At 42.1% G+C, this 11,537-nt stretch overlaps 4 protein-coding genes across 4 annotated transcripts in view; 1 reads left to right on the top strand and 3 right to left on the bottom strand.

Annotated features, from left to right (window-relative positions):
* The window catches only part of ssu72 (SSU72 homolog, RNA polymerase II CTD phosphatase), a 5,075-nt gene extending 1,598 nt beyond the window's left edge, over window positions 1-3,477 (bottom strand). Inside the window, exons 1-3 of the mRNA XM_020607799.1 lie at window positions 3,209-3,477; window positions 2,130-2,273; window positions 7-111 (exon numbers count right to left, since the gene is read on the bottom strand). Of these exons, the coding sequence (XP_020463455.1) occupies window positions 7-111; window positions 2,130-2,273; window positions 3,209-3,288 (329 nt within the window). The 5' untranslated portion in view covers window positions 3,289-3,477. The remainder of the gene's footprint in view (window positions 1-6; window positions 112-2,129; window positions 2,274-3,208) is intronic.
* A 1,638-nt stretch (window positions 3,478-5,115) lies between these two features.
* On the bottom strand, window positions 5,116-7,264 carry fndc10 (fibronectin type III domain containing 10). Its single transcript, XM_020607797.1, has 2 exons — window positions 6,513-7,264; window positions 5,116-6,441 (listed from the first exon to the last, which is right to left on the bottom strand). The coding sequence occupies exons 1-2, from the start codon at window positions 6,557-6,559 to the stop codon at window positions 5,715-5,717; spliced, it is 774 nt and encodes a 257-aa protein (XP_020463453.1). The 5' UTR covers window positions 6,560-7,264; the 3' UTR covers window positions 5,116-5,714.
* Window positions 7,265-8,378: 1,114 nt separating this feature from the next.
* Window positions 8,379-9,545, top strand: ora4 (olfactory receptor class A related 4). The gene is made up of 2 exons (XM_020607796.1): window positions 8,379-8,465; window positions 8,541-9,545. The coding sequence occupies exons 1-2, from the start codon at window positions 8,379-8,381 to the stop codon at window positions 9,543-9,545; spliced, it is 1,092 nt and encodes a 363-aa protein (XP_020463452.1).
* Window positions 9,546-11,074: 1,529 nt separating this feature from the next.
* Window positions 11,075-11,537, bottom strand: part of ora3.1 (olfactory receptor class A related 3, tandem duplicate 1) — a 2,176-nt gene continuing 1,713 nt past the window's right edge. The window contains 2 exon segments of the mRNA XM_020607749.1: window positions 11,075-11,284; window positions 11,513-11,537. The exon segment at window positions 11,513-11,537 is cut by the window's right edge and continues 209 nt beyond it. Of these exon segments, the coding sequence (XP_020463405.1) occupies window positions 11,075-11,284; window positions 11,513-11,537 (235 nt within the window).

Here is an 11,537-nt window from a genome sequence, read left to right as displayed (position 1 = left end):
TCACAGGTGATGACCAGGTCAAACTTCTCCTTGCAGCTCTGAAAGCGCTCTGGCTTTGATTTGATGCGCTTGTTGCGGTCCAGCATGTGCAGGATGCCATTCTGTGTATATCTGAGGAGTGGGGAGGTCAAGGAACACAGCAGGAGGGAGAGGAACATTTCAAGGTAATACAACACTCATGAGATTAGAGGCAGGATTTCAATCAACATTGATTAAGTGTGTGTGTGTGTGTGTGTGTGTGTGTGTGTGTGGTGGTGGGGGTTAAAATAAGATTAATTAGTCTGAACCAGATCGCAGATTTAGTTTGCATTTTTGGGATTATGTTTCAGTCAAATCATAGAAGCAGGACACTACACACCTGTCTGTAAAAAGTGTTTGCACAACTGCAGCACCCTCTAGTGGCGTCTGATAACACTACTATTTGTTAGTGGTTTGCTGAGAAACCAAAGGTAGATACAAGAATGGCACTTCAGGGCAGTACAATGTGAAAAGTACTGACAGCAATTATTCAGTTCAACAAAGTTTTAATATTAATGCGATTAACAGATAAGTGTGATACTGACAAGGCAACATTTCCTTAATTAGTGTCCAACACTCCACGTGTGTACACAGCAATCTTGCTAGGCATAGTTAAATATGGTGATGGGGGCACTAAAACAGTGGACTAGATCTGGGTGAAGTAGTACTGTACATGCAAAGTCACAAAAATATAACAGTTTGATGACAGATGGTCTGTACACCTACCCACAATGCATTGTGATCTCCAGGACACCTAATTAAAATTTAAAACAAGATACAGGTGCAGAATACAGATTTAACCTTAACCTACCTTGGGCTGGTGAAAATATACATCTGCAATACATTAATATTTGCATTAGCAATAGGACAACAGCAAGTAAACATTGGGTGAAGTACTTTGGACCTACTTTTAACCCTAAATTTTCAGAGATTTTTATAACCAGAATAAAACGTACGACATTAAAAAAAAAAAAAAGGTTATCTGGGAAAAACGTGAAATACTCCAGAAAAACAAAAACACCTGAAATTAATACACAAGGGGCAGGTTTAAACACTTCGCTGCTATGCCCTACACTATACTCACTTGATGGTGAAGGCATGATTTAGTTCTAAAACTGTTTCAATGAAGACCAAAAACCATCAACCAGTAGTTATAGCAATCACTGCAATAAAACATTCAGTGGAAATTAGGCACCATTACAGCTTTAACTCTTTTGTCAAATTAAAGGTTTTCTGAATACAAGGTTTTTGAATGCCCTGGGTTTGGTAGTATATGCATATACACACTCACTATTGAGTATATTGTAATTCATCATCTTTAACTTACCTTGGGACACAGTATCAATTAAACATTTAAGAGGTGTCTCAAAGTCAGTTCTAAAACAGTACTAACTGTTCTGCTCCCTGATTAATGTACACCTATCTTGTTAAACTGTCCTTGAGGGTCTGGCTTTTGTTAAATGCCTTGTGTGCATGATCACTCTATGCTAACAACCTTCACCTGTGGTTGTTTTCTTTACTTTACCCTGACCAATTTTTACAGTGTCTAGAACTGATGCAACAGATGTTCCAATTAACTGCAATTCAATTCAGATCTACAAAATAACAAGTGAACCAGATCAAGGTGAATACCGGGGGGAAAATATTTGTCCAATTTGTGCAAGTGTCTATTGTGACAGAGGGAAAAGCTGCAACATACTGAAAACGCCATTTGCAAAATACAGCTATGGCAACAACAAGACTTGAAAACACAAGCAATATAAGATAGGCTGTTAGAGCAGTCGATTCATTTCAATAGTCTAATTCCTCATTACCTCAGCTAAAACTAGATGATCTCCACCTAATTGCACATACTACTGCCCAGGTGTGTTGCATTGTGCTTCTCCAACCCCTGTATGTTAAAAGGCTTTATATTCAAGCACACATTTTAAAATCCCTGCACATGATTTACCCATCGGTGCTCTCCAGTCTGCTGTGCCGTTCCAGTGCCAACACACTCACATGAACTCCCACAGAGATTGTCATCTAAACATAAAACTGGGCGTGTGGGCCGTGTTTACTTATCTGGCTTCTAATGTGTATGTATGAAAGAGTGAGTGAGAAGGGGATACAGTTCCTTGTCCTTGCGGACCAAGTCGTTGTACATCTGTTCATATGTCGTTTTGAAGTCATAAACATTTGGCTTATCCGGGGCAGGACCGGGTAGCTTCACATGAGACCCTGTCCCAAATGAACGCACATCAAATCCACGTTTGCTGCAAAGAGGAAAGAACAAGAGAGTAAATTACATAAGAACTCTGGAACTAACACTGGAAAGCATTACATACAAGTAGAACACTAACTGGCACATCTTTCCACATCTGCTGAATAACCTATAACCCGCCTCTTCAGATGTAAGAGCTAAGCAGGATATTCAACCAAAGCAGTGGCTGTTGTGTGTCAAATTAACTACTCAAGACATCACTGTGTTGTCATTTCCAGCTCTGTCCCATGCTGCCAGAACTTATCTCCCTTTATTGAAGAAAAAAATTTTTTTTTTAAAGAGAAGTATTTGTTTTAGTTCAGCAGATCACATGGGTGACCGTTTGTCGCCAACAACCTATTTTGGGTCAGTGGATCATCTAATCCCATAGAGATGTGCACTACTACCCCAGTAAGTGCGACACCTGGGTTTTGCTTCAGATTCCCCTTGTTGTTAAGCAAATGTCTAAGGAGAACTTGGAAATGAGACGTGTGCACTGTCTAAACTGCACAGCCAGTACATGTTTTGTCTAAGAACTAATAATGACAATCGAAATTCCTAAATAGCGTCAGTGAGATAACTAAAGAAATAAGCCCCTCAGTGTCGCATATCTGCAGTTCATCCCTTCCGGAATTTTTTTCCAGGAGGCGCTCTTGTCACCATGTTGGAGGGGAACTACCCAACAACTTGGGCCGGTATTTTGAACGCCCCTAACCTGTTTGAAGGTAAAACAAATGTGGACGTTTAAGTTAGGCAATTGTGGCCCTGAAACCTAAAAAGCAGTCATATAGTAGCATCGATGTGACTGTCAGAGGAGCGAGTCCATTGTTAAAATGCGTTGAGGCCCGGCGGACATCTGTCATCATGTCGGCACGGCTCGAAACCGCACGGACTCCGTTTGCCGCGGTCTTTTTTCCTGTTCTCCTCTTCCCGGTGGCTCATCTTTACCTGAGGATATTGTGAGCTTCCATACTGCGGTTCTGGTTGCTCGAGCACACAACCGCTACACGCAGCGGGTGGCTCGGCATTGCGGCTCTCTGGCTGAAATCAACCGATACACGCTGCTAGAAACTAACAGAAGTGGTTAGTTTGGTCCCTGTAGTAAAATTTAACAAGAAAAAAAGCTATGTTAAACTAAACAATAAAGCGTTTCTAGTACAAAACTATAGGCCGTGAACTTCTTCCTTTGAAGCAGGAAGTCAAAATGGCGGAGCCCTGCGTGAATACGACTTTATCTAGTGATGTAATTTAGGGGCGGAGTTTCATGTTTGTCGTGTCAAAAATGCGGTGACGTGTCCGTGAAATCAGTAAACAAACATGCAGTGAAAAATGTGATTTTCCATGGCACAAATGTTTTTTAACTTAAGCACACTTTTACTGGACACTTTTACTACTATTTGTCATCAAAAAGGCTAATGTTTACCTACTTAAGATGCAGATTTTTGCAGCAAGAAACACCTTAATCTAATTATATTATCTACTCATTATGAATGCCAGTGGTGTGAGTATGGACTTTCCATCCTGCGCTGTTTTTGAACCATCATTGTCACAAGAAAATTTTGTTTCCTCCTTATGAAGTCAATTAGCTCAGTAACTAACAAAAAATGTTTGTCTTTCTGGTATCAATCTGAACATGTCCAAACTATTTCTGTTTGCTTAACGTTTTAAAAGGTTACGGGAAATCAGTGTTCTGTCATTGCTATACAAATGTAAGTTGAAGGGTTTTCCAAAAGTTATTTATTGTTTATTGAGTTATTTACTGTGTTCACATGAGTGCGTCTACAGAGTCCTGCATAAGTGCCATAGATATAGGTCATAGGGGCATATTTGTGATTCAGATCTAGTGACAAGTAAACTTAGACTCACTCCGTCAGTGCTTAGAGCAAGTAAATGCCTGGATGCAATTAAACTTCCTTCAGTTAAACAAAGACAAGACTGCTTAGCTATTGTTTTTGGCAACAAGAAGTAAAGGACAACAGTTATTGATCAGCTCAATTCTAGAGCTATAAAGACAAAAACTGAAGTTAGCAACCTTGGTGTCATAGTTGACTCAGACCTGAGTTTCACCAGTCACATCAAGGCCTTTTTATCATCCAAAACAAATGGCAAGACTCAGAGTTTTAACGAGAACCAGGAGAAATGACCACATCACTCCTGTTCTTAAATGTAACACTGGCTACCAGTTACCTACAGAAAAAAAGTGCTTCTGCTAGTTTATAAATCATTTCATGTTATGGAGCCAAAATACAGCTGATCTCCTTGAAGAATATAAACCCAGCAGGGCTCTGACATCCTTAGGAAGCAGTCAGCCGGTAGAACCTCCGATCAAAACCAAACAGGGTGAAGCTGCTTTTCGCTGTTATGCTGCACACAGATGGAACCAACTTCCTGAGGACCTTAAATGAGTTCCAACACTGCCACTTTCACCAGTGTAAACAGTGTGTCACTGTATGTATTTGGCCATTTTAGACAATGTTGCATGTCGGTGAACAGATTTCTGTCTGTTTATTTTAGACATTTTCAGAAAATCACTTTAGATTATCAGTATTTTGATATATCTACATATGTTGCATGTACTATCATACCGTAGATCAAATCACAGACTCCTAATCTGATCATAGATGTATTTCCAGTATAACCCTCTATAAACCATCATTCACAGAAAACAAAACAAGCTAAATAATGGGTTGAAGCCCCATTTTTTGTTTTGTGTGTTGACTTGCATCAGACACCTGCTGAGGATTGTGTATATACAAATACAGTATTTTAGATTCCTGTCTGTCCTGGAATGTGGATGCTAACACACACACACACACACACACAGATAAATAAGGACAGCTGTAAAGCATTTCAAATAACCTCATGGTACTTTATTCACTGGGAGCAGGACATAAAGGCAGTCTAACTTAAGATGTCTGGCACAGTAATTGGAGATTGTACACCAGATTGTATTGCCCTTCACAAGTTGCAGACCTAAAAGCAAAACTAGACAGTGGGATGATTTAGTTATGTAGAAAAATGCAGTTCAGTACTTTTATTTTCCTGTGATCCAGCAAGGATAAGTCTGGACCAGTCTGGACACTTTCACAGGCTGCACATTTACCAAAACCTGTTTCTGATGTACTCATTAATAGTATTGCTGTATAAATCCTGCCAGCAGCAGACAGACTTACAGACTCAATCACAGACAACCTTGAACAAAAACAACAAACTACTGTAATTAATAAATGTAGGTTATTAGTACTTTTGGTTCAGTGCATCCTCCTAGAGGTTAACAAGACATGTTATCTACAGAGCCACAGTAGATTGTGCTTCAATTCAGTCATAACAGGATGTGTATATCCTTATGTGGCTGATTGAAAAGAATCATTTTAGACAATGAATGATTATAATTGAGATTAGATGTGGTCATAGATTTTAAATGTAGCCCATAATGTATTTATTTAGCAGCGCATCAGTGGCGTGAGTGAGTGCAGTAGGAGTACGTGCGCGGCGTCGTGGGCCTCATGATGTTCTCTGTGATATATGCCACCAGCAAGCAGATGATGACCAGCATCACACAAATAGCTCCCCCAACTGTTGTCATGGCAATCACAATGTCCTGCATCCCAGACTGAGGCAGGGTGAACTCTATGCAGTCCCGTTGTTCTGCCCTTCGAGACGGATCGTAGAGGGCCAGGGGACGCAGGCAGAGCCGGTAGGGGATGTTCTCATGCAGCTCAGTCAGGAGGTAGTCCCGGCAGCCTGATCCCAGATGGACACTGGCACACTCAAACTGAGTATAGCTTCCATTCCACCAGCAGCTTAACTCATAGCCTCCACGTCTGTGGCGACGGCCACTGAGAACAGTGTTTGACTGTAGAGTTTCTTCTCTTCTTATAGCCATCCCAGGATCATCACCATTCTTCTGACCGGCTGCAGTGTCTTTTGTCTTCATATTTTGGCCAGTCATTGTGGATTCTCCTTCATGGGTCCACTGTAACAGTACACTGCCATTGATGAGAATATTTGCCACTAGATTCCCCAAAGACACTGCTGTCCTGCAGTCTCCCTTACGACACTTGTACCCAAACAGTGTGTGCCGAAAACACAGTTGCCCCCCAATGCCTCCCTCGATCACTCGGTAAGCACACAGAGGTGATGCTCCTTCCTCTGGAATCCAGCTTGGTGCCCTGCCAGACCTTTGAGAGATCACAGTAGTAATATTGCCTCTGCTGGTATTAAATGAGAAACTATTCACATGGCGTGTTACCTCTTTAAGCTTTGGTGACGGCCTGTTTTTGTGGCTGTGATTGCCATAGTTATTCTGTTTTAGCCGGTCTTGGGGCGTCCCCACATTATTCCTGCCTCTCACCTCTGATGGGGATGTTGTTGTTGATAATGATGTAGATGATGCTGAGCTGCTGCCATGAGCTCTGCTGGACACAGCTGTCTGGTGTAGTGTGCAGAGCAGGAGAGCCACTAAGGCGAGCAGTGTTGGTCGTTGTTGGCTTTTCATCTCACTTCCTCTCGTCGAATTATTGTCTCTCACAGTGGATCAGATGGGCGATGGTAGAAGGAGGGCTGATGTCTGCCATAAGATCAGCTCATTCCCAGTGCTCACCACGAAATCCGTGTGAATCAGAATAGCGCGTCCATGGGCGAGAGGCACAGGTATGCATCTGCGACAGAAATACCGTTTAATCATGCGGCGATCCACTTAGTAAGAGATCCGTGAATGACCTGGCAGAGGATAAACCAGCGGGATGGAGTTAATAAATCCTAAATGGTGATAAAGGGCAGCGCTTCAGTGTTGCTTCAGGCTCGCAGGCAATACTAAAGCCACTTGTTTCGGTGGGGCGAGTGGACCCGGCTGTCGTGCCTTCAGATTTGCTTTCTTCTTCCTGTCTGGCTTGACGTAAAGGCTTTGATGCCCGCTGTGCGAGAGTGCACGTGGAGGAGCGCGCGTCGCGTGGGAGCGTGGGTGCGTGTACGAAATATTTGTAGTCATAAACAGTGGGTTTGTGAGTCATCATCCCACACACAGGGCTTCAGGTGTCTGTCAGTAACAAAGACAACAGAGACCTGACGACGCAGATGGATGGAGAGTTTAAACGAACGTCGTTCACCTGTACGTCTCTCACATCCAGCTGTTAGGCCTGCCTGCAAACAACACTTTCAGCAATGTCCAAAACGGTTTTCCTAAGAAAAAAGGATGTTTTTGCTAATCCTGTATTCTTTTGACAGTTAGTTATAGAGTCATACAGAGCTAGACGTAGTGTTGGTTAGATAGAGTCTATAAGATAAAATGATTAATCAGTCAAATTAATAGTTTTGGTCATTGTTGTGGTTATTTATTAAACAGATAAATCAGCAAATTTTGTTGATTCGGCACAGATCGCATTGACCCAAATACCTTTCAATAAAGAAAACTAATCATATACATAATATAGATAAAACATTCTCTAATTCTTTCTTATTTGTTAACTTGTGGTTGTTATGTTGTGATTGTTACATTATGGTTACTTAAATTCCAAAAAGTCTTCTGACAAGCACAATGGAGAAAATCCACTATTGGTGTATGATCAACAAGCATAATTGTTCTCCACAATACATTTAATTAAGCAGTGCTTTGGTGATATTATTCTAAACAATGATTGCCTCATCCCAAGAGAGTAACTTGGCAGCCCAGTAAACAATTAGTACCAAGGGAGACTATGAACAGCTGACTATAAGAAAAAATGCAGCATCAGTGGGACTGACTCAGCACCAACAGTCCCTGAAAGGTCACATTGGATAATTGGTTAAATCTGTTGACCCCCATCTACTGATGTGATTGTTCAGACCAAGACACAGCGCCACATTTGCGGTTGGTCGGTGATGTGGAAAGAAAACATGTAAAATACCTGTCTGTACATGTACACTCAAAGCATCAACTCAACTGACCTTGAACATGCTCAGCGAGATGACACCCTCTGTGTTTTTGTGTGTCTGCCCCGCACATTATGGCACGTTTGTGCACATATAAAACGGCATTAGCAAACATTAGCAGCAGTAGTAGCCTTGACATCTCTCTCTGCTACACACATACTCTACACAAAAGAAAAGCAAACCATGTCGCCATGCAAAGGATGATGCCATGTCAGAAGTCCTTACTGTAGAAGCTATTTTGTTTGGGCTCTTGGTTTTTTCTGGCATCCTAGGAAACATCCTGATCATCCATGTGGTAAGATAATAAGGAATATTATATTTGCATGCTTCTGGTATGAATGTTCTCAGTCTTTCTTGCTTTTACTCTCAGGTGTTTCAGTCAGCCGGTGAGAGTCCGTCTCAGAGACTCCCTCCTTCTGATAGTTTTTTGGTGCACCTGTCGCTGGCCAACCTGCTTACCTCACTTTTCCGCACAGTGCCCATCTTTGTGTCAGATCTGGGCCTGAATCTGTCTCTGTCTCCAGACTGGTGCCGAGTCTTCATGCTGCTTTGGGTGTGGTGGAGAACTGTGAGCTGTTGGCTGACACTATCACTTAGTGTCTTCCACTGTACTACCCTGAGACGGCAGCAAGTGAACTTTGGACCTTTTGCGCAGCAGAGGGATAGGCGGCGGGTATGGATTGTTCTGGGCTTGGTGTGGGGGGCAACCCTGGCTTTCTCTGTTCCAGCTCTTGTATATAGTACCCGTGCTTACGGCAACACCACAGTGGAGCTGATGGTGATCAGCTGCACTACCAGGCCTCTACTGGGCTGTGTCTGGCAGTTCCCCTCTAAAGAACTGGGCTCAGCCTTTGCCTCTACTTCACTTGCGCTCAATGAGCTGCTGCCACTGGTGATGATGGTTTGTACTAATCTGGCCACACTTCACTCTTTGATCAAGCACATCAGAGCTGTCACTTCAGGGAGTGAGTCAGGTGGAGCGCTGGACAAACAGGTGATCAGTGAACGCAAGGCAGCTCATGTCATCATGTCACTGGTGTCCCTCTTTGTGGTCTGCTGGGTGTTACAGATCGCTGCGGTGACATACTACAACCACAATAGGGGACAACATGTGGAAGGGCTGCTGACCGTGGCCCAGTTTTCTGCCTCACTCTTTGGAGGATTCAGTCCCATGGTGGTGGCCCTGGGGCATGGCAAGCTGAGGAAGCGAATCATGAGCATGTTCCTGGGGTGGTCTAAAGCTCTTAAATGTCACAGTGGGGACACTGAAAAGGGGAGAAAATCACCAAAGACTAAAGGGATAAAAAGGAAAGCAAAAAAACATATTTCTTCTCCAAAAAGAGAGGGAAGTCATAAAAACAGTGAGAAAAATTAATGCAAAACAAAGATACAAAATGTGACTGAGCTTCTTTAAACACTGAAAAATGCAAAATCATAAGAAAGATCTCTTTGAACCTTCTGGACTGTAAAATAAAGATATCACACCAACTGTTGGTTCTGTTTTCATGAAGGAGAGTCTTCACCGGGTCACATAACACAAATCCTTATTCACTTTATAAGGCAAAGCGTGGCTGCTTTATTTATATAGCACATTTCATACACAGGCAATTCAAAGTGCATCTTCTTTTTCCATTAAATTGATCTCCAGTCACATTCATACATGACGGTTTGCAGAGAGAAATGTCCTATATTCACACCAGTGGCCATGAACCTCTTTTAACTAGTTCTGAGGGAAGATGATGCTAATAATAGTTCATGGTTAACAGTATTGTGTGACCTGCACATCCATTGCTTCAGCAGAATGTAATGTTGACCAGAATCTACAGTTGAAGTCAGAAGTTTACATACACCTTAGCCAAATACATTTAAACTCAGTTTTTCACAACTCCTGACATTTAATCCTATAAACACTTCCTGTCTTAGGTCAGTTAGGATCACTGCTTTATTTTAAGAATGTGAAATGTCAGAATAATAGTAGAGAACAAGATTTATTCCACTTTTGCCTTATTTCATCACATTTCCAGTGGGTCAGAAGTTTACATTCACTTGGTTAGTATTTCATAGCATTGCCCTTAAATTGTGTAACTTGGGTCAAACAAACATGTTGCAATGCCTTCCACAGGCTTCTTACAATAAATTGCTAGGATTTCAGTCCATTCCTCCTGACAGGACTGGTGAAACTGAGTCAGGTTTGTAGGCCTCCTTGCTCACACACACTTTTTCAGTTCTGCCCACTAATTCTCTATTGGATTGAGGTCAGGGTTTTGTGATGGCCACTCCCAATACCTTGACTTTGTTGTTCTTAAGCCATTTTGACACAGCTTTCAAAGTCTGCTTGGGTCACTGTCCATTTAGAAGACCCACTGGTGACCAAGCTTTAACTCCCTGGCTGATTTCTTGAGATGATGCTTCAATATCCACATAATCTTCCTTCCTCATGACGCCATCTATTTGGTGAAGTGGCCCAGTCTCTCCTGCAGCAAAGCACCCCCCACCACCGTGCTTCATGGTTGGGAAGGTGTTCTGAGAGGTACTGAGTTTGAAGACAGACCTTAAAATGCATCCACAGGTACACCTGCTATCGACTCACATGATGTCAGTTAGCCTATCAGAAGCTTCTAAACCATGACATCATTTTCTGGACTCTTCCAAGCTGTTTAAAGGCACAGTCAACTGAGTGTATGTAAACGTCTGACCCGCTGGAATTGTGATTATAGTGAATTATAAGTGAAACAATCGATCTGTAAACAACTGCTGGAAAAAAAATTTTGTGTCATGCATAAAGTACATGTCCTAACCAACTTGCCAAAATGAGAGTTTGTTAACATGACATCTGTAGAGTGGTTAAAAAATCAGCCTTAATGACTTCAACCTAAGTGTATCTAAACTTCTGATTGTATGTCATTAAGTGAGCAAAGACCTGATAAAAGAGCGTAGCCGCCGATGGCTAAATGCCAGAGTGACAGGTGACACGGCAATGAAGATAATGTTAGAAAACCGAGAAAGGACCAGAAAAAACTCAGTCGATGAGCTGTGGTTGTAGTTGAAATAGCTGACAGAGGCAACGCTGGTTCCCCAGCAGGCAATGAACAGCATTATGAGTGTGAGAATCACCTGGAGGAACACAAAAGGCAAAGCATGGGGGCAGGGAAACCCACACACTGATATATTATGAAAGCAGTTCACTTTGTGTCCAGTAACAATTTAGCTAAAACAGTTTATATAATAGCTATGTTCCATTTATAAAGTTACAAGTCCACTGTATATTAAACATTTTAATTTACAACTCATACATGGTCTCAGCGAGATCATAGAGCAAATAAACCCTCTCTTGTTTCTTACCTTGGCTGCTCGTCTCTCCGCAGGA

Source organism: Monopterus albus, unplaced genomic scaffold, assembly GCF_001952655.1.
Source record: "Monopterus albus unplaced genomic scaffold, M_albus_1.0 scaffold89.1, whole genome shotgun sequence".
Classification (NCBI taxonomy): domain Eukaryota; kingdom Metazoa; phylum Chordata; class Actinopteri; order Synbranchiformes; family Synbranchidae; genus Monopterus; species Monopterus albus.
The sequence above is the reverse complement of the archived record's forward strand: the minus strand, read 5'-3'. Positions and strand labels throughout refer to the sequence as shown.

Excerpts from the sequence above, each read along its gene's own strand:
- ora4 (XM_020607796.1), top strand. The coding sequence starts at position 8,379 with ATGTCAGAAGTCCTTACTGTAGAAGCTATTTTGTTTGGGCTCTTGGTT. Across the intron at positions 8,466-8,540 it reads ACATCCTGATCATCCATGTG|GTGTTTCAGTCAGCCGGTGA; the intron begins GTAAGATAATAA and ends TTTTACTCTCAG.
- fndc10 (XM_020607797.1), bottom strand. The coding sequence starts at position 6,559 with ATGGCAATCACAGCCACAAAAACAGGCCGTCACCAAAGCTTAAAGAG. Across the intron at positions 6,442-6,512 it reads CGTCACCAAAGCTTAAAGAG|GTCTGGCAGGGCACCAAGCT; the intron begins GTAACACGCCAT and ends GATCTCTCAAAG.